Source organism: Lutra lutra, chromosome 5 (genome assembly GCF_902655055.1).
Source record: "Lutra lutra chromosome 5, mLutLut1.2, whole genome shotgun sequence".
Classification (NCBI taxonomy): domain Eukaryota; kingdom Metazoa; phylum Chordata; class Mammalia; order Carnivora; family Mustelidae; genus Lutra; species Lutra lutra.
In genome coordinates, this window is record NC_062282.1 from 61,232,580 (window position 1) to 61,259,202 (window position 26,623).

General features: G+C 37.7%; 1 protein-coding gene across 3 annotated transcripts in view; it reads left to right on the top strand.

Annotated features, from left to right (window-relative positions):
- The first annotated feature begins 5,852 nt into the window (after positions 1 to 5,852).
- Positions 5,853 to 26,623, top strand: part of RANBP17 (RAN binding protein 17) — a 327,124-nt gene continuing 306,353 nt past the window's right edge. For 2 of the 3 annotated variants that reach the window (XM_047729648.1, XM_047729649.1), the window contains exons 1-3: positions 5,853 to 6,017; positions 14,819 to 14,965; positions 18,441 to 18,531. In XM_047729648.1, the coding sequence (XP_047585604.1) occupies positions 6,000 to 6,017; positions 14,819 to 14,965; positions 18,441 to 18,531 (256 nt within the window). In that variant the 5' untranslated portion in view covers positions 5,853 to 5,999. The remainder of the gene's footprint in view (positions 6,018 to 14,818; positions 14,966 to 18,440; positions 18,532 to 26,623) is intronic. The other variant, XM_047729650.1, reaches the window with a different exon arrangement.

The window sequence follows — 26,623 nt, forward strand, 5'->3', positions numbered from 1 at the left end:
ATGAATACCCAAGTTTTGTAGCAACATGGACGGGACTGGAAGAGATTATGCTGATTGAAATAAGTCAAGCAGAGAGAGTCAATTATCATATGGTTTCACTTATTTGTGGAGCATAACAAATAGCATGGAGGACAAGGGGAGATGGAGAGAAGGGAGTTGAGGGAAATTGGAAGGGGAGGTGAACCATGAGAGACTATGGAATCTGAAAAACGATCTGAGAATTTTGAAGGGGTGGGGGGGTGGGAGGTTGGGGGCACTAGGTGGTGGGTATTGTAGAGGGCACGGATTGCATGGAGCACTGGGTGTGGTGCAAAAATAATGAATACTGTTATGCTGAAAAAATAAAAATTAATTAAAAAAAAAAAAGATAGCCCTGTTAACATTTGTTTGCATTCTGTTCCATTTTTTTCTATGCCTTTTTTCATTTCATTTGAATGGCGTACCGTTCCATTTTGCCTTTTATACTTAACCTCTTAACATAGCATTTTCCACAGTTTTACAAAACTCTCTATAAATACAATCCTTAATGACTGTTAGGATTCTGCCATATGTTGTACCATAATTTACTTAACCTTTCCAGCTTTCCCCCTTATAAATTATGCTTTAACAAATACCTTCACATATAAAACTTTTTTTTTTTGCAGTTATTTTCTTAGAATCACTTTCTTGAAGTTGGGTGAAGATGATAGATATTTTCAAGATTCTTGGTACATATTACAAATTGCTTTTCAGAATGTGTATACTACTTTATTGAATAGCACTACGTGTCAGTGACATTATGATGCTGCTCAGAGATAATGTTAAGGATACATAGTTAATATAATATTACTATCTTCCTGAGGTAATCAATGCTTTATTTATTATTATGTGGAAGAATAAGTAATATAAGGCAATATATAAAGTGAAAAATATTCGTTTTTATTCGTCAAAATAGCATTATTAATACATAGCAGTATACTTTTGTTACTGCCATTACATTAAAAGTGTAAAAGTGTAAAATAAGGGGCCCCTGGGTGGCTCAGAGGGTTAAAGCCTCTGCCTTCGGCTTGGGTCATGATCCCAAGGTTCTGGGATCAAGCCCCTCATTGGGCTCTCTCCTTGGTGGGGAGCCCGCTTCCTCCTCTCTGTCTCTCTGCTGCCTCTCTGCCTACTTGTGATCTCTCTCTGTTGAAAAAATAAATAAAATCTTTAAAAAAAAGTGTAAGATAATTTAAACTAAAGTGTGTACAGTTTTTAGTATATGTGTAATAATAAAGATTGCAAAATAACTCCTCTTTATACCACCAGAGGAGAAGAAATTTTGTTACTCTGGTTTCATACTGGATATTTAAATAAATGGAGTTTAAGGTTAATGTCTTGATAAAATAGAAAAGTTGAAATTAACCAATATGAAAGAAATATACACAAATAAACACATTTTATACAGCTATTGTGTGTTGGAGGGGTTTTATATAAATTTGAATTTTTTTGGACGCATTTTTCTCTTGTTTCTCCCATTTGCCTATCTTCTGCTGGTTCCCAAAACTTACTGAGGTATTAAGTAATCTTATTAAGTGTATTTAATAAAATTATACTTTGTAGAAAAAATTAATGAAGGTGTGCACTAATGTTTCCTGTTTTTGCTTATATTGCTACTAAATTAAATGATTGACCATAGGTTTTATATTTTACGTCTTGATAATGTAAGAATTTTAGTTGGAGGGGCGCCCGGGTGGCTCAGCTGGTTAAGCATCTGACTTTGGCTCAGGTCATGATCCCAGGAGGGCCCTGCAATAGAGCCCTGCATAGGGCTCCCTGCTCCCTTCTCCTTCTCCCTCTGCCCTCCCCCCAACTTGTACTCTCTGGCTTTCTTTATCTCTCTGTCAAATAAATAAATAAAATCTTAAAAAAATTTAGTTGGCTATTTTGAGGGTTTTTGTATTGTTTTGTTTTTGCTGTTGTTGTTGGTGGTGGTGGTGTTTGGTTAGTTAGTTGGTATTTTTAGTTAGTTGGTTAGTTGGTTGGTATTTTGAAGTTTCAGTCCCACAGTTCAGCCCCACAGTTCGGGCCCACATAAGTCCTGTTATAGAAACAATAAATAACAAATCAAAACTCAAAGACATTAGGTGAATTTCCCAAGGTACCAGAATTACAAACGTTAATTGAATTTCCTGAAAAGATACAAAGATCAAATATCCATTTGTCTTTTTTAGAAGGCTAGTTGACATAGAAGAAGATATTTTAATTCCTAAGAGCCCTAAATGTACCTCCTTTAATTGAGTTTTGTGATAGAAATGAATTATTTGACATCCTGGAGCATCTTTTGTGCTAGTTTAAAAAAAATTTTTTTTAGGGCGCCTGGGTGGCTCAGTGGGTTAAGCCGCTGCCTTCGGCTCAGGTCATGATCTCAGAGTCCTGGGATCGAGTCCCGCATTGGGCTCTCTGCTCAGCAAGAAGCCTGCTTCCCTCTCTCTCTCTCTCTGCCTTCCTCTCCGTCTACTTGTGATCTCTCTCTGTCAAATAAATAAATAAAATCTTTGAAAAAAAATTTTTTTTAAAGATTTTATTTATTTATTTGAGAAAGAGAGAGAGAGGGAGATAGAGAGAGTAGCAGCATGGAGAGGGAGAAGCAGACTCCCTGCTGAGCAGAGAACCTGATTCAGGGTTCCATCCCAGGACCCTGAGATCATGACCTGAGCCAAAGGCAGATGCTTAACTGACTGGACCACCCAGGTGCCCCTTGTGATAGTTTTAATAGCTGCAAGGACACAATTATATCTTAAATTTTATTAATTGACAAAAAGGATATGGAGTTGTATGCATATCTTGTTAGAAAATCATGGAAGGGAGAGTTCATTATAAACTGAAATCTTTAGTAGTCCCTCATATTTAAAGAGAAAAAAGAATTGGTTTTTCCCTTTCTGAGTTTCCTTGTAAATCCACAGAATAGTCAGCTGCTGTTCTTATCACAACCTTATATTTGTGCCAAGGATATTCTGGTATGGCGAAAGAAAAAGCCAAATGATCAAATCTCAAGAAATTGTTCTTCCTGTAATGGCTTAATTTTTGAGGTTATAGAAATGCTACTTTAAAACAATAACTTTAAAATGTGGACTGGGATTCAGAAGTTAGACAAAGACAATAGGCAGTTAAAATAATGGGGTATTGTGTGGCAGATACAATAGGGAGGTCAGAAATCAACACTGGTGTTAGGGATTAAGAGTCACAAATGAGCCTGGATATTAAAAGTCTTAAAGCATGGACATAGAATATAGGAATCAAAAACTTTGGGATATAGGAATCATAAATGGCAGAATGAGGGAATTGAACATTTTCAAGTTTAGGAGTTGGGTTATGGGGACAAGGATTCATGTGCTCGGGATAAGCTATGTAAATCAAGGCCAAAGAATGGGAGATGTAAACAGTCTGATCATAATGGAGTAGTTTATGTTGAATTAGACCTCCCACTTAAATCAATTATAAAAACAGGACAAACACACACACACATACACACTTTTAACAAATATGTTAATATATTACACAAATAGATATAAATTTGATAATTTAATGTGTATTAATGACACACACACACATACACACACATATGTAACAATTGCTAGAAGGCTCGAGGGAAGAACCTATAAAGACAAGACTTGATTGGCTTAACTCTGGAGAGCAGGAAAGCACTGAGGGCAAGGTCCACATTCAGGTCTGTTCCCAACCCTGGAGCATTTTGAATTATCACAGGGGTAACAGCTAAATAGATAGTAGCAATCTCAGTAGGCTAGGAGAAGAGAAGGGAGTTTAGGAACAAATGCAGCTAGGATGTGAAGGACACAATTCTAGAGAGGAGAAAATCACAGAGATGTGAGCTCCAAAATCTGTGTATAAATTCCCTTTAAATCATCAGTAAATTTTTAAGACGTACATGCACAGGAAGAGACTTTAAGGGACTCAGCAGAACAGCAGCACCTGAAGAGCTGAACAGAGATTTTAGCAGTTTCACAGAATTGGGGAAATGGGGATTAGAGTTCAAGGCCCACAAGGCAGAGGGGTCTTGGAAAATATTTAGGTTTTCAAGATCTAGTAAGATTTATTAAGAACCATGACCTAGGAATAAGGGCAAAACTGAAATAAACTTGAATTTAAAAGCCTAAGACCAAGTCTCAATCAGATTAAGGTGATTCACTTGTATTCTGTCTGCCTACTACAATAAGAAAACATAATCCTCTTTGGAGAAAGCTGGTATCATCCACAGTCTCTAGAATTTTTCTATCACACTGTCTGACATTTAATAAGAAATTATAAGGCATGCTTAACAAACAGGACCAAATGCCGAAAGCTGGAAGGACTCATAGGTGATTCAGATATTGGAGTTATCTGATAGGTGCTTTAAAATTATATGATTAAAATGTTCAAGAAAATAGAGGTAAGAAAGAGAAACAATTCCACCAGAGCCTTAGAATCTGTTAAAAGAATGGAAAGGGAAAAACGCAAATGAAAATTCTGGACCCGGAAATATATAACCTAAAATTAAGATCCCGATAGAGGGGTTGTGTAGCAGCACTAAGATACAGCAGAACAGAGTTTCTACTGAATGGGTGACAGGTCAGTAAAAAAAAAATCATGCGGATTAAAACACAACGAGAAAAAAAGACAAAAAATATAGAAAAGAGTGTAAGAGACATATGGAATACTTAAAAAGATCTAATGTAGATGTAACTGGAGTTCCAGAAAGAGAAGAGAGAGAAAGGAACAGAAATACAGACAATTTTCAAAAACTGATAAAAATATCAGATTTCATATTTAAGAAGCCTTAGGAATCCCAAGCAGGATAACACACACACACACACAGAATTACATCACACTCAAACTGCTGAAGACAAAAAGAAAGAAAAGAAACAATTTAAGCCAGCCACGGGTGGGAGGAGATGTATTACCTTCAAAGGAGCAATAGTCAGACTCATGGCTAACTTCACAACAGAAACAATGGCAACCAGAAATCAAGGGAAAAGACATTTTTTTTTTAATGCTGAGAACATTTTTTTTAAGACAAAATAGAATTCTATACCCAGCAAAACTATCCTATAAAAATATAGGTATAAAGATGTATTCATGTTAACAAAGGCTGACTTTGTCACTAGTAAACCTAAACTATAATTAGTATTAAAGTAATTTTTCACACTGAAGTACAATGCCTCCAACTAGAAGGGTCAATCTTCAAGAAGAAATGAAGAGCACCAGAAAGGAATAACTCTTACTTTTGTTCAAATAAATCCTCATTCCAATGGAATCATTTGGTGTAAAATACAAATTCATATTACATGAAATATAGGCAAGAAGTAGTAATAGGCGAGCTAGAATTTTACAACTTAACACCATGTAGACACTGTCATTTCAATTTCAAGCCAAATAAAGTTAAAAAGAAAATGGAAGTTGGACTCTGGGAGTCAGTGGTCAAGAACAGCAAGCCGCTGGCATGAAGGAGTCAAAGATTATGGCAGATTGTGCATAGCAAGTGGGTGTTCAGGGGACAAGAACAGTTACGGAGACGAGGGTATCAGAAGCTGTGGCCATAGTTGTGCTGTAAGTCTTCAGGATCAACAGAATTTGCGGAAGATGTAAGAACCAGAGGTCATGGCTGACAGTTGAGTTGTGGTGGTTGTGTCAAAGGAAAGATGTCAGAGGTTACGACCCACCTGAGGTTGCAGCATCGGTTCAAACTTCCGTGCTGGGGGCGGTTGAGATTCCGGGCTCCCCAGGCCCCGCCCCCTCGTGCCCACCTCCATCCCCCACCTCCACCCCCCACCCCGCGCGCCGCCTCCGTCATCCTGCCCCGTCCCGTCAGGCCCCGCCCCGTCCAGCGCTTCAAACGCAGGGGCCGCACGGCCGAGGCGACGAACGTGCTCGCAAGCCAGCGGCGCAGGGACCCCGCGGGCGGCTGGGGCTTCCGCGGTGCCCGCCTCTGCTCCCTCCCCTCGGGCGCTCGGGGCGGCCGGCCGGCGCCGCCTCCCGGGAAGATGGCGCTGCACTTCCAGGTCAGTGCGCTCTGCACCGCGGGCCTCCGCTCCGCCGTCCCGGGAACCTGGCGAGACGCTGCGGTCTGGAGACGGAGGGCGGAGGACGGCGGCGGAGGATGCCGGGCTGCGGACCGGCGCCTTGGAGCCCCAGCTCCCGCCCCCGCCCGGGTCGGAGACTCGGGCACTGGCTTGGGCTGCCCACCGCGGGCCCGGGCCCGAAGAGGGGATGGCCCGTGCCCGGGGGTGGCGGGTGGAAAGGCAAGGGGCCGGGTTCGGAGCTCGCCCCTCCGGGGAGGTGCGGATGCTGAGGACCCGCTGCGCGGGAGCCCGCACTCCTGGTCTCCTGGTGCGGGGCACTGTGCGAAGGGCGGCTTTGGCGGCGCCCAGGCAGGTGGGAGCCCCACCAGGCCGGACCAGTCTTCCCGCCGTGTCCCTGGTCGCGGCTCAATCGCCAGCGTCCGCACGGTTGGGATGCAGTTCGAGAGGGGGCCAGGGTCCCCCGAGGGAACGGCGGCAGCGGTTGGATTTCTAATTGGTTAGAGCGGGCAGGGGCTGTATCTGTAGGGAGTTGCGGAGTGCTTAGCAGCCGTCTTATTGGAGGAGGAAACGGGGGCAGCGTGCCGGAGGAGCGCGGAGATAAGGATGCGACGCGTGCTTGCGGAGGACGGCTCACGTATTCTCGGGCTGCACTGGCATGTGCATCCAGTTATTCATTCAACAAACATTTATGGAGCTCCCCACTGTGTCTCAAGCATTGTGCACAGTTCTGGGATAAAGGATTACATCATCTTACCATCCCTGCCCTCATAGAATTCACAGATAATTACAGTACATGCGGAAATGATACGGTAGAATTAATCACAGGATATCATGGGAACATTGAAGACGGGCATCAACCGCGCGGGCGTCCCTGTGTGTGTGTGTGGAGAAGTGAGGCAGAGCTCTGCTTCTCGGAGGAGATGCTTTGAGTTTCCGTTCGCCCAGTTATATACTGAGTTCCTGCTTTGCTAGGCATGGAAAACAGCTCTAGCAAAACTGTGATTTCTACTCTCAAGGAACTTGCAGTCTAGTGGGTCTTGAATTTTAGGAGCCAGACAGGTGAAGAGGAGGGGAAGAGTACAGAGGCAAAAGGACCATGTGAACGATGGTGAAGAATTGTGGAAGAACATGGCACACTGTAGGAAGTTTGGTCTGGCTGGAGCATAAGGTTCATGTAAAAAGGAAGAGAGAAGGGGAGGCTGCTCTGGATGGTGGGAATGACCTTGGAGGGGTAGTCAATTTCATAATGTGGTGACTGTCTCTATGTGTCAAGTTCCTCTTGTAGACTTCTTTGGACTACCTGTGGTCATACTGACTCATTTCTTATTTACTGATTCTTCCAAAGGATATTTTCTTTCCAACCAGCCACTCTCCTGTCAGGTAAATGAAAGCTCCAGGATTTATACACCAGGAAGTAGTGAGCCCCACACATTACCTTTAGACTTCTTGCATTTCTAAGGGTGTCCAGGTCAAATACTGTTATTGTTTCCACTTTGGTAAACATGCCCCCTGGAAATTTTCACAGGAAGAATCTTACAGGGAGGTTGTAGGGATTGTAAATAGGTAATCAAGTATTCATAGCTCAGGTGTAAATCTTGAGGGTAAAGACTGGTGGAAGTTTGGAAGTTTTCAGGGTTAGAAAGATGATGCATAATAGTAAATCCCTCAGTCCCGGAAGACTTCTTCATACTTAGAGTTTGGAAAAGTTAGCTACTAACGCCAAAACTTCCTGTATTGGTTTTTTCAGGAATGTATTTCACAGCACCTTGAAGTGTAGTTGACAAATAAAAGATCAAACAGTTTTGAGAGCCAGAAAAACAGCGCTGTAAACTAATCAGTTTGAAGTATTTCTAGTGTATGAGACTATATTTCCAGTTCACTCTAGGAGTATTTATTAAAAAATGATAACCAGTACCTAACATTTTGACTTTTCACATGGGCTTATTATTGATTTTGAGCCCTACAAGTGATTTGAGAGGTGTGCATATATGTACATATATACATTTTATTATTGAAGACACTGAATCTTAGAGCATTTGTGACTTGCCCAAGGCTGTGGAGTTAGAGTAGGCCCAGTAATTCATAATTCCATATTCTTTCATATCAGTAGCTTACTGTTACCTACTCACCAGCAGGTAGCTTGTCAAAAATTCATGCCATATGGGTGATGCGTAAAGATGTGGCTTGCGTAAGGTAGCTTAAGGTACTTCTGCACATTCTTTTTCACATCATGGCATACATAAAAAATGGTAATTGTCTTGTTCATTGACATAAACTTCTCACAGCCAAAAGTCTGGCTGCCTGGAGGGCAGGAGGATCAATATGCCAGGCATTGCTATTCCAGGTACATGCATTCTGGTTAGGAAGCTGTGAGCGAGTTAGGAGTTCTTTGTCCCAAAGGAAGTGATGGATCTGGTTATCATCAAGAGGAGACAGTCCAGATGGTGGGAGGAAGACAGAGGAGGAAAGAAAGATAGAGTTGAGAATAGGTAAGATAAAAGAATTTCAGATAAAACAGAAGGATTGAGACTGAGAATCAAGAGGTAAGTCAGGAAAATTTAGAGTACTCATTTGGTCCATCCTTTTGCTCTCAGAATTGTTCCAGAACCAGGAACTAAGGCTATGCTTCTTAATACCCACCCAGGCTACCTGATTTGATCTAGATGTGTTTGTGCACTGTTTTATTCGAACATGATGGTAACATAATGGGAAAAAGGTTTGGGAAAGATCATGGCAGCATGGGCTCGAATGGGAGAAACTACAGACAAAAGACCAATATAATGTTTCATAATTTATCATGAACTGCAGGAATTATTTACAATTTATTTTGCTTCTGTTGTGTGCCAGGCACTGGGTTAAGCTTTCTGTCTTCTCTCTTACTCTTCATATTTTTTTGGGAGGTGGATATTACTATCTGTAGTTTCAAAAGTGAGGTTTAGAAAGGTTAAATAATTTGCTTCGGGTCAATAAATGGTAGATTCCAAAGCTTCCACTTCTTTCCAAAGAAGCTGCTGAAGAAATCCAGGGCACTGGAGACCACAGTTAGAAAATACTGTTCTGTTGTTCTGTTGTCCATAAATAGATGCTAGAGGTATAAGTCTGAGTCTCTAGTTAAAAAGAATTGTTAGGACTTTATTTTTATTTTTTTTTTTGTTAGGACTTTATCACAACTTAGGATATATACCCGGAATTAGCTAAACTGTGAGGTTTAAGCTACTCCCTCCCTGCCCTCAATTCTAACACCAGCGGCATATTTGGGGGTTTCTAGAACCAGGCTCAGATTTGCATAGTTTAGCAAAGGACTCAGCAAGAATTTACTGAAAGCTTCAATTCATTGCAGTTTATTCCTGGGAAAGTACACGGATTAAATTGATTAAAAGAAGAGATGCCTAGGCAGTGTCGGGAGGGTTCCAAACAACGCTTTTGCCTGTTCTTAGGGCATGTTATTCACCCAGCCTATATATATGACAGTGTGCATTGAGTATTGCGAACTGGGGCACTTTTTATTGGGGCTTCATTACATAGTCATGATTGACTGTTGATTGCCCACGTGATTGATCTCAGTTTTTTTTTTTTTTAAAGATTTTATTTATTTATTTGACAGAGAGAGATCACAAGTAGACAGAGAGGCAAGCAGAGAGAGAGAGGAGGAAGCAGGCTCCCTGCTGAGCAGAGAGCCCGATGCGGGACTCGATCCCAGGACCCTGAGATCATGACCTGAGCCGAAGGCAGCGACTTAACCCACTGAGCCACCCAGGCGCCCATTGATCTCAGTTTTTAGGCTGACTAATACTAATGTGATCCAAAGCCTGCACCCTGAAACACATGGTTGGTCTTTCTGGTTTGGCCAGCCCCCGACTTAAGACTGTGGAATGTGTACCCCCCCATTCCTGGCCCCTAAACAAAAATAGGCCAGTCAGGTATGACATAGGCTAACCTTCCAGAATCTGAGGGTAATGGGGCAAGGCCAAACTCTTAACTATATAGGAGGGACTAAGGAGAAGGAAGAGACAAAACTAATATCAAAATTAAAAATCTAGATCCGGGTCTAGTCCTTTGAAACCACTGAAACAAAGAGCACTTGGAAGTGGAAATCTGTGGAATATGTTCATTCAGTTTTTGACATTTTGGGTTTTTCAGCATCTTTCTGAATTTCAAGAGGAAGAAATTGGTAGATACAAAGATGGTGAGCAGACAGGGTTGAATGTATAGAGTAGGAAATCATCTGCTTATCTCCCTGCAGACTGAAGTAAAGGGTGGCAAGATGTCAGGGTGGTAAGGAAACAATGTGTGCTTGAGGTCTGTAGACTTGTATTTATTTGGCTCAAAATTGACGATTTACTTCACACTTGATCATAAGCGACATATATACGTATGTATGTATATGTGTGTGTGTGTGTATATGTGTGTGTGTGTGTATATGTGTGTGTGTGTGGGTATGTAGTATTTCTAAGCCTCAGTGGTGGTTTTTGTTTTGTTTTGGTCTTAAACTGGGTGTACTACAAATATGTACTTTACAGGAGTCTGCTTTTCAGGATTGCTTGAAAAATAAAAGCTATAAATCCTTGTAAACTATAAGGCTCTAAAAACAAATACTACTTAATTCATTGTAGAAGGAAGAGTTCCAAGAGCCTTCAGATTTGCTAAGGAAAAGGGAGTAAAGGGAAGAAGAAACAAAGATTTGTGGGGAAATTAGTAACTTCAAGATGAAAGTGTTTTTTTTTTTTTAATTTTATTTATTTATTCGACAGAGAGAGAGAGAGAGAGAGAGAGAGAGAGAGAGAGAGATCACAAGTAGGCAGAGAGGCAGGCAGAGAGAGGAGGAAGCGGGCTCACTGCTGAGCAGAGATCCCAGGACCCTGAGATCATGACCTGAGCCGAAGGCAGAGGCTTAACCCACTGAGCCACCCAGGTGCCCCTGAAAGTGTTTTTTGTTAATGATAATCAAGAACCTTAATTCCATATGGCAGGAAAAATATAGATAAGTAATTGAAAAGAGTTAAATTCAATTGGGGTGGGGTTTTTGTGGCTCATTGATTTATTTTTTATTATTAGGGGCCATTTTTTTCCTTAGAACAAAAGCCATCATTCTTTTTCTTTTAGCTTAATATTGAGGTGTAACTGACAAATAGCAAACTGCACATATTTTAAATTGTACAGTTTTGACTTATGTTTACACCTGCAAAACCATCACTAAAATCAAGATAATGAACATATCCATCATCTCTCCAAAGTTTCCTTTTGTTCCTTTGTAATCCCCCATTGCTGTTCCCCTGTCCTGTTCTGCTCTCCTCCCTCCCTGGCCAAAACCTGTAATCTGTTTTCTGTTCCTATAATACCTTCCGATATATACTCTTTTTGTCTGTTTTTGTTTGTTTGTTTGTTTGTTTTTACTCAGCACTTAACCTGTTGATGGATACACATGTGAGAATTACTGTATAGAAAGAAGTCACGTCAGTTAGGGGTTAATTGTATGTCAAGTGCAAAGACTAGAAACGAGTTCAGAATAGCTTGGAAAATCTTTAAGGCAAAATAATGTCATTGTCTCTTCCGCAATGGAAGTTGGGTACTTTCTGTTTATATCTGATATTCTTTGGGAGTTAGGTGATGTCCAATTCTACTTGTTCTACCTATTAGTTATTTTTATGGGCATCTAATATTGATATAAAGCCTTGCAGGAGCTTTAATAACTCATACCTGATTTGTCAGCAAAGTGAGAAGGGATCCATTTCTCTGAAGCACTCTAACGTTAACCATGTGCATAGACATCAGTGTGTAAAACTAAGATGCAAATTTATCAATTCATTGTGAGAAATAAAGTCTCTATAGATTCTCTGGAAAGTCAAATGCTAATCAGAAGATTGCTTGGTCAATCAGCATTCACCATATTGTGAGTTTAAGTGTTTTAAATGTTTAGATAATGCCTTTCCACCAGGGTAAGGATCTTTGTAGATGTGTCCTTTTCTTTAAAAAGATTTGATATGCCTGGGATGTGTTTTGTTATTATCATTACAGTAAAAGAATGACTTGATTTCCCCCCCTTTGCTTCAGTCTTCCATAAGAAAAAGTTCAGACCTTTCCCTTTTTATCTTGTACTGCCTTTATACTTTGAAATACCTTTGGAAAGAAAAAGGTAATTTGTAATATTGTTGACTTAAATGAATACTGTTTGAATACACTCCAGATTTGTTCTTTGTTGAGGTTCTTTCTTTCTTTATTTATTTTTAAAGATTTTATTTATTTATTTGACAAAGAGAGATCACAAGCAGGCAGAGAGGCAGGCAGAGAGAGAGGAGGAAGCAGGCCCCCCGCCGAGCAGAGAGCCCGATGCGGGGCTCCATCCCAGGACCCCTGAGATCACCACCCGAGCCGAAGGCAGCGGCCCAACCCAGTGAGCCACCCAGGCGCCCCATGTTGAGGTTCTTTAAATCAGTATAGCAAAACAGACAAAATAATTTCAAGAACTTTTCTGGAAAATTTCCAATTAGGTTTACTTAGGTACTACTGAATTGATTAATATTAATATTTGTATTTGTTTCCTAGTACTGTTGTAACAAATTACCACAAGCTGAAAAGCCAACAGAAAATTATTGTCTTACAGTTATGAGGACCGAAGTCTGAAACTAATATGCCAGTCTTATTGGTTCCTTCTGGACTTGTTGAGGGAGAAACTGCCCCATGCCTTTCTCCTACTTTCTGCTGGCTGCTGGTAATGCTTGGCATTCTTTGGCTTGTGGAGTCATCATTCTAGCCTCTGCCTCCTTCTTCATATGACTTCCCTTGTGTAGCTCTGTGTCTTTGCGTCTCATATGTACTTTACTTTTCTTTTATGAATCATTAGACTTAGGGCCCACCCTAAATCCAGGCCAGTGTCGTTAAGATCCTTAATTTAGGATTTGCAATAACCTTCATTTCCAAATAAGGACACATTAAAGGTACCAGGGTTAGGAATTGGGCATATCTTTTAGGGGGATACAGTTCTACCCATTACAATATTATTATTAAGTCATAATAACAATAAATAATAAAAGTAAATAAATAATAAAATATATAAAATAAATAAATAATTTAAATAAAATTTAATTCTCCAAACGAACTTATAAGATAGGTTTGAGTCTCACTTTTTTGTTGCCTTTGCTTTTAAATACTTAGGTCTTCTCATTATTTCTGGACCAATTCTTTTTGAATTTAAGGTCTACTTCAAAGACTCTTTAGACCTTGATGAACGCTTGACAGCAGGATCAGTTTATCATTAAATTATTCTGGATATTACCAGCTCTAAAATTTAGCCTTTCATATTTATTAGATGAAGGAAAAGACTTCTAAGGTTAATCATGAGTCAAGAGAGGGAAGAAGGTAGCACTTTCTTTTTTTGTATTTCTTACCCTTGGAGAAAATATGGAAATTCATATGTATTCAAGGGCATACATTTTCTATCCATTTTAATATGAGCATTATGGAGCTGTACTCTGGGGGCTTGTTGGGCCAGTCTAGGTGGGGGAAATATTTAAAATGTGTCACACTTGAGGTCCTTTATCTTAATTTATTCATTTGAAACTTTTCTTTTTTACTTTCACTTTAGCAGAAATTTCTCAAGTCTGGGATGTTTGGCTCTGACCTGGATAGAAAATGGAAAATGCCATAAAGGAGCTAAGAAGGAGAAAGAAGTGAAAAGAATAAAGGGAGCTAGAGGAGGTCTCATTTCAGTGTTTTATGTGCATTCCTATTAGGCAGAGATACATGTATTTGAAAGAATGTTTGGCCTAGTGTAGCTCTAAGGCTGCCATGTAACAATTGAGGCCAGAAAGGATAAAAAATGGCATTTCTTTAGGAATATCTGATTACCTTCGTATGACTACCTGATATTGAAATCTGTGCCTTTTTTTTTGCCCTCCAAAGAATTCTCTTTAATTCAAGTTCAAAGTGAAGTAGTTTGTTTTAGTCAAGTGCGTTTAATAAAAATTATTTTGAGCTAATGCTGATCTCATTTTTTTCCCAGATCTTATCCATGTATTTTATATCTTCAGATGAAATTATATTTATAAACAGAAAGAATTATTCTTTGTGCTTATAAAATAAGAGCCTACAACATGATAACTAGTTATTACACTGCTAGAAATAACATGGGGTTAGGTCATAGTTCCTGAAAATCATGACAGAGTTTGCCTGCAGCACTATGAGTCATTAGTTTAGAGGCTCTAAATCAGCGTATATTTATAATTATCTTTGCTTTTTTATGGATGGAACCATTGAAATTCTTATAATTTGAGAAGTAATGTAATTGATATAGTGTCTGCAACTCGCTTATGATAATTCCCCCCACCCATCTCTTTAGCTTCATTTGGCATCTCCTCCTTGCTGTCTACCAGTGACATTGAACTTTTAATGCCTCTAAATGATTACACTCTGTTCTGGGCCCTGGTAAATGCTACTTCTCTGCCTGGACTGCCGTCTAGTCTTTTTTTGTCTGGCTCACCCTTTTAGGATAAATGTTACTCCTTCAGGCAGACCTTTTAAACTCCTTGGATTAGGCAAGTCCTTTTCTTTCTATACTCTTTTCCACTACAGTTACTGTCAATTTATAAACAAATAACTTAGAGGAAGAAGATAGGCCTTTTTTGTTCACCACTGTGACGTTGAGTAAGTAGTGGTAGCTCAGTAAGTATTTCTTGAATTGATGAATTCAGGCATGATATGCATCCCTCAATTCCTGCATTAATATATTTATCTTGTTCTGGTCTTTCACTCAAGTAAAATGTTATATATTTTTTCTTCTCAAGAGCTTGGCTGAATTGGAAGTGTTATGTACTCATCTCTACATAGGGACTGATCTTACACAAAGAATAGAGGCTGAGAAAGCACTCCTGGAACTTATTGACAGCCCAGAATGTCTCAGCAAGTGTCAACTTCTATTAGAACAAGGAACGGTAAGTATTTGATAATAGCGATTAACCATGAGAGATCAGTAGATGTATGTTAGTGTCAACGAACTTACATAGGTTATGGTCAGTGGTAATTGATAGATAATACTGCATGTCTTCTTGGGTATAGTTTATTTAAATGTCAAAGGATTAATCATAGGAAGAATTGGAAAGCCTGGAGAGCAAACTTAGAAAAGAGCTCAAGAGATAGAAATAGGCATAAATTGAAATAGTTTCTTGATTCTTCTTGACCCCCTTTGCCATCAGTAATGGGCAGAGTTTGCATTTTTAGAAAGTTGAGTAAGAGCCTTTTTAAAAAAAAAATTTCAGGTAAGAGAAGCAGGTTGTAATTAACTCCAAAACATGAAGGAATGGTTCATAGGAATGCTGACTATCTCTTGCCTGCGTCCCTTCTAGAGATTAGCTATTCACTCAGTAGTCATGTAGCAAATACTTAAATGTAAAACTAGGTATAGTACTACCTACTTGCCTCATGCACATGCATAAAAGTAACTCCTAGTTTAGTTGGGGAGGTATAAGTATGTAAATAAATAGCTATAAAATGATATGGTTGCACTACAGTAGGAGACTGTAGGGGCTAGAACAGAGGTCAACGAACTTTTCTGTAAAGGGCCAAACAGTAAATATTTAGATTTTGCAGGCCAAGAGGCTAAATAAAGGATATTTTGTAAGTACATCTATAAGAAGAGAGAAAACAAATTTCCACAAAGTTTTATTGATGAAACTTAAAGTATAATAATTGAGTACAGTTTTTTTTAATACAGATCTACTAATCAAAAGAATGAAATTATTCTTTTGGAGATAACTTTTCACTTAATTGGGGTTCAAAGTTCGTACTTCTGTCATTAGTGTTGATTGCAAATGTTCATGTGTTAATGGTCGTCTCTAATGAGATTTTTAATATTTTATCTTTGAAAATGTCTTTTCACATAAATAGGTACTGCCAAATATTGATATCCATCCATAAGCATATGATTTTAATTAAGTATATTCATCACTTAGAAGGCATTTATGGAATTCTGGATGTTTGCCTTCCAGAATGTCATTCACATTGCAGAGTAATCACTTCCAACTGAAGGGAAGCTGGGAGCTCCTCAGTTGCTCAGTTAAATGGTTTTTAAAATATGGAAATTTCCTTTCCACTTGTTTCAGGGTCTGAAAAATGCTGCTGGATGTATAGTTTGAGTTCAGAAAATATACTTGGGAGGAGAGATCTTGCTACTTGTTTTAACTTTTGGTAGTGTGGAAAGTGTTTAAAGTAGCTTACTTAATACTAGTTGTGATCGAAAAAGTGTTAGTTATTATTGAAATGACTTTACTGCATTTTAAGTTTTATAATATAAGTACTAAGCACTTGTTTGCCTTTTAGGCAATTTTGTAACTTCAGGTTGAATTCATTAAATTATGTTATCAAGTCTGCAGCAAAAGCTAATTTTCAAAGCCATTTAGCATTCAATAATAGGGGTTTAGAATGGTACTTCTCAGAAAAATTTCAGTCTCAGCTCTGAGCCAAAAAAAAAATTACAATAAAACTTTACTATTGCTAAGCTATTGAACTACCTTGTGGTGGGGCAAGTCAGGACTTTCAGCTTCTTTTTCTGACAGAAATTCACAGAACTGAAGATAAGTTCACAAAAGTGAATTAAAGTCTACTCTTAACACCACTGATTCATTAATACATGATAGACTCAAATAATTTACTACAGAGTATCTACTGGTGGGTAATATAATGAATAACCATAGATTTTGGACTCTTACATTTTTATAAGTTTTGTAAATTTGTACAACTAAGCACTTTTCTGCTCCATATATTTTTACCACCGTTTGTGACACATCTTAGCAGATACTGCTTCAGGTTGTACACAGTAAGTGTTTTCTTAACTTCTTTGAAAATATTTCTGGCCTGACCTTCCACATAGACTTTTCATCAAGGCCTTTAGTCACTTCAAACTTAGTATTGATGTCTGGAATAAATGGATAATATTGTTAACGGAATAAGACAGAATTAGCAACATCAGTCAGCTCATCAGGAACTAAAGAGAACCTCCAAATCATTTCCCTTGTTGTTTGAAATTGACTTTTGATGTTGCTTCCATGTCTTCAACTGTTTCAGCATTGTTCTCATTGAAAGTCTAGTAGTTTGAGTTTTATTTTCTCTGCATATATAATTTTGCTACTATAATAAAATAATGGTGATTTTATTTAATTCTCCATTGGTAAATGACTTTCCATGGTTGGCTAACAAATGAATCACTTCAGAACTTTGGTCTCAGTCCTATTTTATTTTTGTGAGGAAATTCCACTGTTATGAGATACTCTGTTCCAATTTTCTACTTTTTCTGACTGTTGATTTCCTGTGAATTAGGAACATTGTCATGAATACATAGTCTGATATTGTCAACATATATTATAGTCTTTTAGGATAACCATAGTGCCATTTCATAAAGAGCACATTGCTCTACAATCTAATTCAATAACAGTAATTCAAACTCTCCTGTGCCTTAAAAGTTAGGTATTTGAAATCTGCTTTTTATCATGTTTTGACATGGTGGTTATGCACTGGTAATAATCAAAGGTACATGTCATGGCAATACCCATGGTACTCTAGGTGCTATGGAATTATAACTATATTATTGCAATTTATAATGCATTCAGCAGCAGGAGGCAATGAGGGTCACATACAGTCTGTCTCAACTATTCAACTCTGCTGTCACAGCTTGAAAGCAGCCATAGACAATATATAAACGAATGAGCATGTCTATGCTCTGTGTTTCTATATGGATCCTGAAATTTGGGTTTCATGATTTTTCGCATGTCATAAAATATTATTTTTATTTTTCCCCTAATTGTTTAAAATAGTAAAAACCATTCATACCCCATGGACCTTACAAAAACAGATCGGATTTTATCCATGGGACTTAGTTTGCTGACCCCTAGTCAGAGGAAAATGTAGTGAGTAACTGGACCAAATTTTGAAGGATTGAGTATAAAGTTAAGACAATTGGTGGTCAAAGGGAATACAATACCGTAAGACATGGATCTGAAGGAGTGTGGAGGTCAGGGTAGGAAAGGCATTGAAAGGGGCGAAAAGAGAGCTGTTGTGTGTGGTCAGAGGACAGTGAAGAGTGGAACCAGGTGAATTGGGAGAGATAATCAGAGGCCAGATCGTACAGGACTGTATAGATGTGGTAAGAGTATTTTATTTGAACTTGCTCAAAATAATATTTTTTCTCTTGATTATCTGCTGTTGTTTGAAAAAGTGACCTACACCTTCCTCAATGACTGAAAGATTGTATATATATGTGTGTATATTTGTATATATACTTTATTCATTGTTAATCTGCCGTTTTGGAAAACCAGAAAAATTTCCATTATTGCTTAGGAAAAGTTCCTGTCACAGTGTTTTGATGATTCTAATTTCATTTATGATAATAATAAATAAATTTATTATTCTTTGCAGACATCCTATGCTCAGCTCCTTGCAGCAACATGTCTTTCAAAACTTGTTAGCCGAGTCAGTCCTTTGCCAATTGAACAGAGGGTAGATATCAGTAAGTGGTTTATTATGCTTTTTTTTTTTTAATAAAATTGCACTTTATTTTTTATTGGAGTATAGTTGACATACAATGTTACATTATTTAACATTGCACTTTAAAATCATTTTTTCCTTTTAAATATGTTAAACTGTGAAGAGGCATGCAAGTTACTTAAAATTCTGTTATTTTTTTTTAAGATGAATTGTCAAGTCTCCTTTATCCATCTAGTAATGAACAGTGATGTGTTATACAACAATGTGTAATCAAAAAAGCATTTGGTTAGTTTAATAATAAATAAATAACTAGGATTTTATTGTGTGTACTGTTGGTAAGATTTGTACTATCTCATTTTATTCACCACATTTATGAAGTAGGTGCTCTTATTATCCTCATTTTATAAATGAGGAAATTAGATTTGATTGGCTCTGTAATGTGCCCAAGATCACACAGCTCAGAAGAAGTAAGTAGAGCTGTGATTCAAATCCATACAATCCGTGTGTAGTTTATGCTCTTAGCCATTGTCTTAACTTCATTTGCAACTGAATGATAGAAAAGAAGCCAGCTGTCCATTTATTTCTCAGGCTTCTATACAAAATCATTTGGGGTGCATGTCAAATCAAAAGCAGGTTCCTAAAATGAAACAAGATGGGATCGGGAGGGAGACAAACCATAAGAGACTCTTAATCTCATAAAACAAACTGAGGGTTGCAGCGGGGAGACGGGTAGGGGAGGGTGGTTGGGTTATGGACACTGGGCTTTGAAGGTATGTGCTATGGTGAGTGCTGTGAAGTGTGTAAACCTGGCGATTCACAGACCTGTACCTCTGGGGCTAGTAATACATTATATATTAATAAAAAATAAAAAATTTTAAAAAAAGCAGGTTCCTACTTATTAGGAAGATAATGTGTATATGGAAGAATAATATTTGGAACTTAGTATAGTTGGAAAACTTATTCTGTGAAGTACAGTACATTTTTCAGAAATAATGTAGTTTAAGGTTTTGTGTGTGTGTGTGTGTGTGTATGTGTACATGTATCTGTGTATGGATGTGTTAGCTTTTCATATGGACAGGAGTCTAATTGAGCTATGGGATTTTTTTTTTCAGTGATCTTTGTTTATAGTAGAAATGAACTGTCGACTCATTTGTGCTCTCCAGCCTCAGGGTTCACATTATTTGTATTTGTGTATCAGAAAAATTAAAATGTATATCTATGATAGATAGTAAGCCAAATTTTTGAATGATCGGATCACACAATGACATGTCATTTGCCTCATATATTTGATATTTTTCTTAAAGCACCCAGAATCATAGGCACTGTACAACGCCTATAGGAGGATTTATCTATGTGTTCATAGACTTGGGTGCTTAAGAAAGCAAAATGAATTTATAGTTTTAAAAATTAGGGTCCAAACATTAGAAACCTAACTCACAAAACATCATGACTTTATTTGACTGACTTACGTATACACACACATACACTTTGAATAGATTTTATTTTTTTAGATCAGTTTTAAAATTGAGCAGAAAGTAGAGTTCTCATTACGCTCTGTCCCCCACACATGTATAGGCTCTTCCATTTTAGTGTCCTGCACCAGAGGTACATTAGTTATAATTGATGAGCCTACATTGACACATGATCATTACCCAAAGTCCAGTTTACGTTAGGGTTCACTCTTGGTATTGTGTATTCTGGCGTTTGCATAAATGTGTAAGGACATACACCCCCCCATTATAATAGTCTGCAGAATAGTTTCACTGCCCCCCAGAAATCCTCTGTGTGCCACCTATTCATCCCTCCCTTCCTTCTAACCCCTGACAACCATTGATCTTTTTACTGTTTGCAGTTTTGCCTTTTCCAGAGTGTCATGTAGTTGGAATCCTATAATGTGTAGCTTTTTCAGATTGGCTTCTTTTACTTAGTAATAAGGATTTAACCTTCTCCTGTGTCTTTTCATGGCTTGGTAGATCATTTCTTTTTAGCACTAAATGATACGCTATTGTCTGGATGTACTAGAGTTTATTCGCCCACCTACTTGATTGCTCCAAGTTTTGGCAGTTATAAATAAAGCCTAAAGTGGACTTTTGTGTGGGCTTAAGTTCAGTTCATTTGGGTAAATACTAAGGAGAGTAATTGCTCTATTGTATGGTAAGATTGTGTTTAATTTTGTAAAGAATCGTCATATTGTCTTCCAGAATGGCTGTACCATTTTGCATTCCCACCTGCAATGAGTGAGAGTTCCTGTTGCTCCACAGTCTTGCTAACATTGGGTATTTTCAATGTTTTGGATTTGGGCTGTTTTAGTAGGTGTATAGCAGTATCTTACTGTTTTAATTTGCAGTTCCCTGATGACATGTGATTGAACATCTTTTCATATGTTTTATTTACCATCTGTATATTTTCTTTGATGATGTGTCTAAGTCTTTCACCCATTTTTAATCAGGTTGTTTTCTTATTGTTGAGTTTTGAGAGTTTCTATATATTTTAGATAGCAGTCCTTTATCAGGTAAGTCTTTTGCAAAGATTTTGCTCCCTATTCTGTGGCTTGTCTTCTCATTCTCTTGATGTTGTTCCTCCCAGAGCAAAAGTTTTTAATTTTAAGTGAGTCTAGCTTATCACTATATTTTTCATGGAGTGTGCCTTTGTTGTTGTGTGCAGAAAGTCATTGCAAACCCAAGATGGTCTAGGTTTTTTTTCCTGTGTTGTCTTCTAGGAGTTCTTAGAGATTTGTGCTTCACATTTAGGACTGTGATCCATTTCGAGTTGATTTTTGTGAAGAGTGTAAGGTCTGTGTCTAGATTCGTTTATTTGCATGTGGGTGTCCACTTGTTCTGGCACCATTTGTTGAAAAGACTGTCTTCACTCCATTCTTTTTTGTCTTTGTCCCTTTGTCAAAGACTAGTTGACTAGATTCATGTGTGTCTTTTTCTGGGCCCTCTGTTCTGTTCCATTGAGCTATTTGTTCTTTTACCAGTACTGCACTGTTTTGAGTGCCGGAACTTTATAATAAATCTTGAAGCTGGGGAGTGTCAGACTTCCAGCTTTGTTGTTCTTCAGTATTGTGGCAGGTATTCTAGATCAGTTGCCTCTCTATGAATCTCTTTAGAATCAGCTTGAAAATATTTACAAAATAACTTACTGGGATTTTGATTTGGATTGCATTGAATCTCCAGGTCAGTTTGGGAAGAACTGACAGCTTGACAACATTGAGTCTTTTTAACCCATGAACATGAAATCTCTCTCCATTTATTTAGTTCTTCTTTGGTTTCATCCGTCAGCTTTAGGTTTTTTGTAACATTCATTTTCATGTTGAGAAAGTTTCCTTCTGTTTCTGCTGAGAATTTTTATTATAACTGGCCACTGGATTTTGTTAAATGCTTTTTCTGCATCTAATAAAATGATCATGTGATTTTCCTTCTTTCCTCTTTTGATAACATTAATTGATTTTCAGATGTTGAACTGGACTTGCATAACCTGGGACAAATCCCACTTGGTAGTGGTATATAATTCTTGGTTGTGGTATATAATTCTTTTTATGCATTTTTGGAATCAATTTGCTAATAATTTGTTGAGGATTTTTCTTTATGTTGAGAGATATTGGTCTGTAGTTTCTTTTCTTATAACATCTTTGTCTGGTTTTGTTATTAAGGTAGTGCTGGCCTCATAGAATGAATTAGAAGGAATTCTCTTGCTTCTGTCTTCTGGAAGAGATTGAAGATAATTGATATAATTTCTTCCTTAAATGTTTGGTAGGGCCCACCAGTGAACCCCTCAGGGCCTGGTGCAGAATAATTACTGATTCAGTTTATTTGAAAGATACAGACCTATTGTCAGATGGCCCATTTGACTTATTTGTTTTTAAATAAATACTTAAAGAGGAACACTCATTAAAGGAAATTTGGAAAAAAGAGAAAAGTAGAAACTTAGAATACAATTTCAAGTAACAAATGATGTGTTCTCCTTATGAGTTTCATTGGTTTAACTTACTACTCTTATTTCTGCAAGTAGATTAGAATGTTTGTCATGACATGTCTGACGTGTCAGTAGAATAATTCACGTGTCAGTTAAAGTGGAAGATATGAGTAATTGCTTCAGCAGTCGCCGTGCCTTCACATCCCCTCAGAATCCTCAGTTTTTCATGGGAAGGCCCAGACTACATAGCCCCATTATTTTCCAACATTAACTCTACATGCTAGTTAGTATTCACCACACTGTTTTCTGCCTTTATTAGTATAATTAACAATGGCTTACTATTGCTCATCAGTTAAATAGTATTTCCTCAGCTTAGTATTCAAGTCCCTTTATGAGCTTGTAATTGATGGACCATTCTTGTAACTGTGTATGCTTATTGGTACTAGTCTTGTAGTTGTGACAGAAGGTCTTCCCCTTATGCCCTGTTATTTCTGCCTTGGTGCCTTATTTAATGTTGTTTCTCTGGTCTTCTATTCAAATGAAAGTGTAGCTTAAGTTTAATTACCTATATAGATTGGTCCTCCTTTCTTCCCTTCAAAGAGCTTTATTGAGGTGTAATTCATATATCATAACGTTGACTTGTTTTAAGTGTACAATTAGTGATTTTTAGTAAATTTACTGTGTTGTGTGAACATCATCACAATTCAATGTTGGCACATTTCTGTCACCCTCAGAACATCCCTTATGCTTACTAAGTTAGTCCTGCTCCCATAACCCCAACCACTGGATGCTTTCTGCCCTTATAGATTCACCTTTAGTGAATATTTCATATAAATACAATCATACCCAAATGTAGCTTTTTGTGTCTGACTTTTTTCACTTAGCAAAATGTTTTTGAGATTTATCCATGTTGTAGCATATGTCAATATTTTGTTCCTTTTTATTGTAGAGTGATATTCCTTAGTATAGATAGATGACATTTTGTTACCATTCACTACTTGATGGACGTTTGGGTTATTTCTGCTTTTTAGCCACAGTGAATAATGTTATTGTGAATATTGACCTAACAGGTCTTTGTGTGGACATAGGTTTTCATTTCTTTTCAGTAGATACCTAAGAGTGAAATTGCTGGGTCATAAATAAATTTATGCTTAACTTTTAAAGAAACCACTATATTGTGTTCCAAGGTGGCTGTACCACTGTGCATTCTCACCAGCAATGCATGGAGGTTCTAGGTTCTCCACATCTTCTCCTCATAAGTCTTATCTTGATCTTGTGATCATTTCTTTTGTCCCATCTATTCTCTCTCTCCAAATATTTCATAAGCAAACTCCAGGCATAGAATATAACTCTAATTTTTGTGTTCTTGGAATTTGGAGTTATTTCCATCAAAGAATTCTTTAAATATTGGGGTTATTTACCTTCTCTTTACTTTTTTCTCAAATAACATATTAGCCTTAGGGAACAAAGTAGAGATTGAATCTTTCCCCTTTTCTTTTATATTCTTGTGTGTTTTCTGATAGATTTTGTGGCTTTTTTTTTTTTTTTTAACCTAAAATCAGTTAGTCAGGGGCACCTGGGTGGCTCAGTGGGTTAAAGCTTCTGCCTTCAGCTCAGGTCATGGTCTCAGGGTCCTGGGATTGAGCCCTGCATCAGCTCTCTGCTCAGCGGGGAGCCTGCTTCCTCCTCTCTCTCTGCCTGCCTCTCTGCCTACTTGTGATCTCTCTCTGTCAAAATAAATAAATAAAATAAAAAAAATAAATAAAATCAATTAGTCAAGAACTATTGAATATTAAATTCCCATAATGTGTAATACCAAAGACATCAGTCTAATGATGGTAAATTACCAAAGATGTCTGCAAGTTTTGAGTTACTCATTACTAATAAGACTTAAGGTTTGGCTAGTATTTGGAAGCAATAAACAAAAACTTAAACCAAAACAACCTGACTTAGTCCCAATTTGGTCAGTGTGACAAGTTATTTCACCTCTTTCACTTTCGTATCTTTTACTTAAGAAAGAAGTTAATAGTAATAATAGTATAATAGCAATATCTTCACATTGCTATGAGAGCCACATAAGGAATTTGCTGGGAAACCCTTCTTTTTTTTTTTTTTTTTAAAGATTTTATTTATTTATTTGACAGAGAGAAATCACAAATAAGCAGAGAGGCAGGCAGAGAGAGAGGAGGAAGCAGGCTCCCTGCTGAGCAGAAAGCCCGATGTGGGGCTCGACCTGGGATCATGACCTGAGCCAAAGGCAGCGGCTTAACCCACTGAGCCACCCAGGCGCCCCCTGGGAAGCCCTTCTAACTTGCATCATAAATACTAAATGTTATTGTTACATAGGGTTCCACACCCGAAGAGCCTCTAGTGCATAGCTTTCCAACTTTCTGTGAACTTCTCTCTGGGACTTTTTTAGCTGTTTTATTTCATTTTCCTGTGTCTTCTTGAGCATTTCATTTTCTTCTTGATACGGCTTTTCTCTGTTACCTTGGGCTGGTGATGATGAGATGCATATTGTTTTATTTGATCATTATCATGGACATTTACTAAACTGGAAAAATATTAGAAGTCCTGTAAAAAAGCATAACATGAGAGTATTTTATGTAAGGTGTTCAGCTAAAATAACAAACGTGTAGTGTATTAATTTTTTTTCTGCCTTAGATGACAAACTTGTTAGCCAGTGTCTTTAGTTGGGTAGTCTGGGAAGGTGTGTATATTGGGACCTAGTTTAAATGTCAAACTTGGTTGATCTCACATTTTGTTGATTATCTTGAGATTACCCTCTTAGTGGTTATCATTACCCCCATGCAGATTCCCATATCCCCTCCAAGTTAAAAATTTTCAAGATAGTAAAAATAATTGAGGTAAATAAACCAGATTTTCTTTTATATTCTAGAAGCAGTGTCTTCTTCTTAAGCTTCATTATTAAAATGAAGCTTAGGATATCCATATTCCTGCATAGGAGAAACCTTTTTTTTACATCCATCTTAATTCTAGAAAAATCTATGCTTTTTAAAGAAAATTTAATTTCGGACACTTGGATGGCTCCATAGGTTGAGCATCTGCCTTTGGCTCAGGGAATGATCCCAGGGTTCTGGGATTGAGCCCCACATGGCCAGCAGGGTATCTCCTTCTCCCTCTGCCCCTCACCCTGCTCATGTTCCCTGTCCTCCTCTCTCTCTGTCTCTCAAATAAATAAATCTTTTTTTTTAAAGATTTATTTATATAACTATCTAATCTTGATGTTAATAAAAATTAAGGTTGAAATATGATAGTCATGAGAATTTTTTTTTTAAATCTAAGAATCTCACTGCAGCTGTTTCCATTAAAGCTATTTTTAGTTAAATATTGAGGTATATCCCTTTTCTTCACTCTTTTCCCTAATGGCATACTGGCCTTTGGGGCCAAAGTAGAAATGGAGTCCTTTCCTTTTTAAAAAGTTTTTCCCTTTATTTTTCTGTTAGACTTCTGGCATGTTTGTTACCTGACCTCAATTATTTGATCCACTAGGAAACTCATAGCTAACTTTGCTACCCACTTTTAATGATTTTGGTATATCAGCTTTGTTCCAAGTTTTAATTTACTATTCTATTTGTACTTTCCATAACTTATATACTTATTTTACCATACTGTACTACTTGTATTTTTTGTGCCACTTAAACAGGATAGCGTACAGTCAGTGTTGCTATAGTAAGACATATGCATCCATAAAAGTGACTGTGCTATGCATTGTTATGCAGTAAAATCACAGGGTTCAAGGAGAGAAATTGGACATGGAAATAAAACTCAACTTCGTCAGTGACACATTAAAAAAGAAATCTAATAGAAGGTTTAGTAGAGTTTTACACATGTTAAATGGTTAAGAAATACTTAAATAGTAGAATAAATAAGCATTTTATCTTGAATATCTGAATTTTGTTTTTGGATGTGGACCTCAGAGGGTTGCAGTTTGTGAATCATAATGAAGTGGTGAAGGAAGATTATCTGAAATAGGATGGAAAAGTGTAAAACCAGATAAGGTTGTGTGAGGCAGGTAACACGTGAGGTGAACTGAGACAGCTACTAGATGTTTGAGGTGGCGCATTTTGTATAAGGTTTGCTTCATTTGGCCTGGTTGCAGTTTTGTATTCACCTGGCAGTTTTTTCTACATGAAATCATGCAAAAACAAAAGTGACATTCTCATTACACTCAA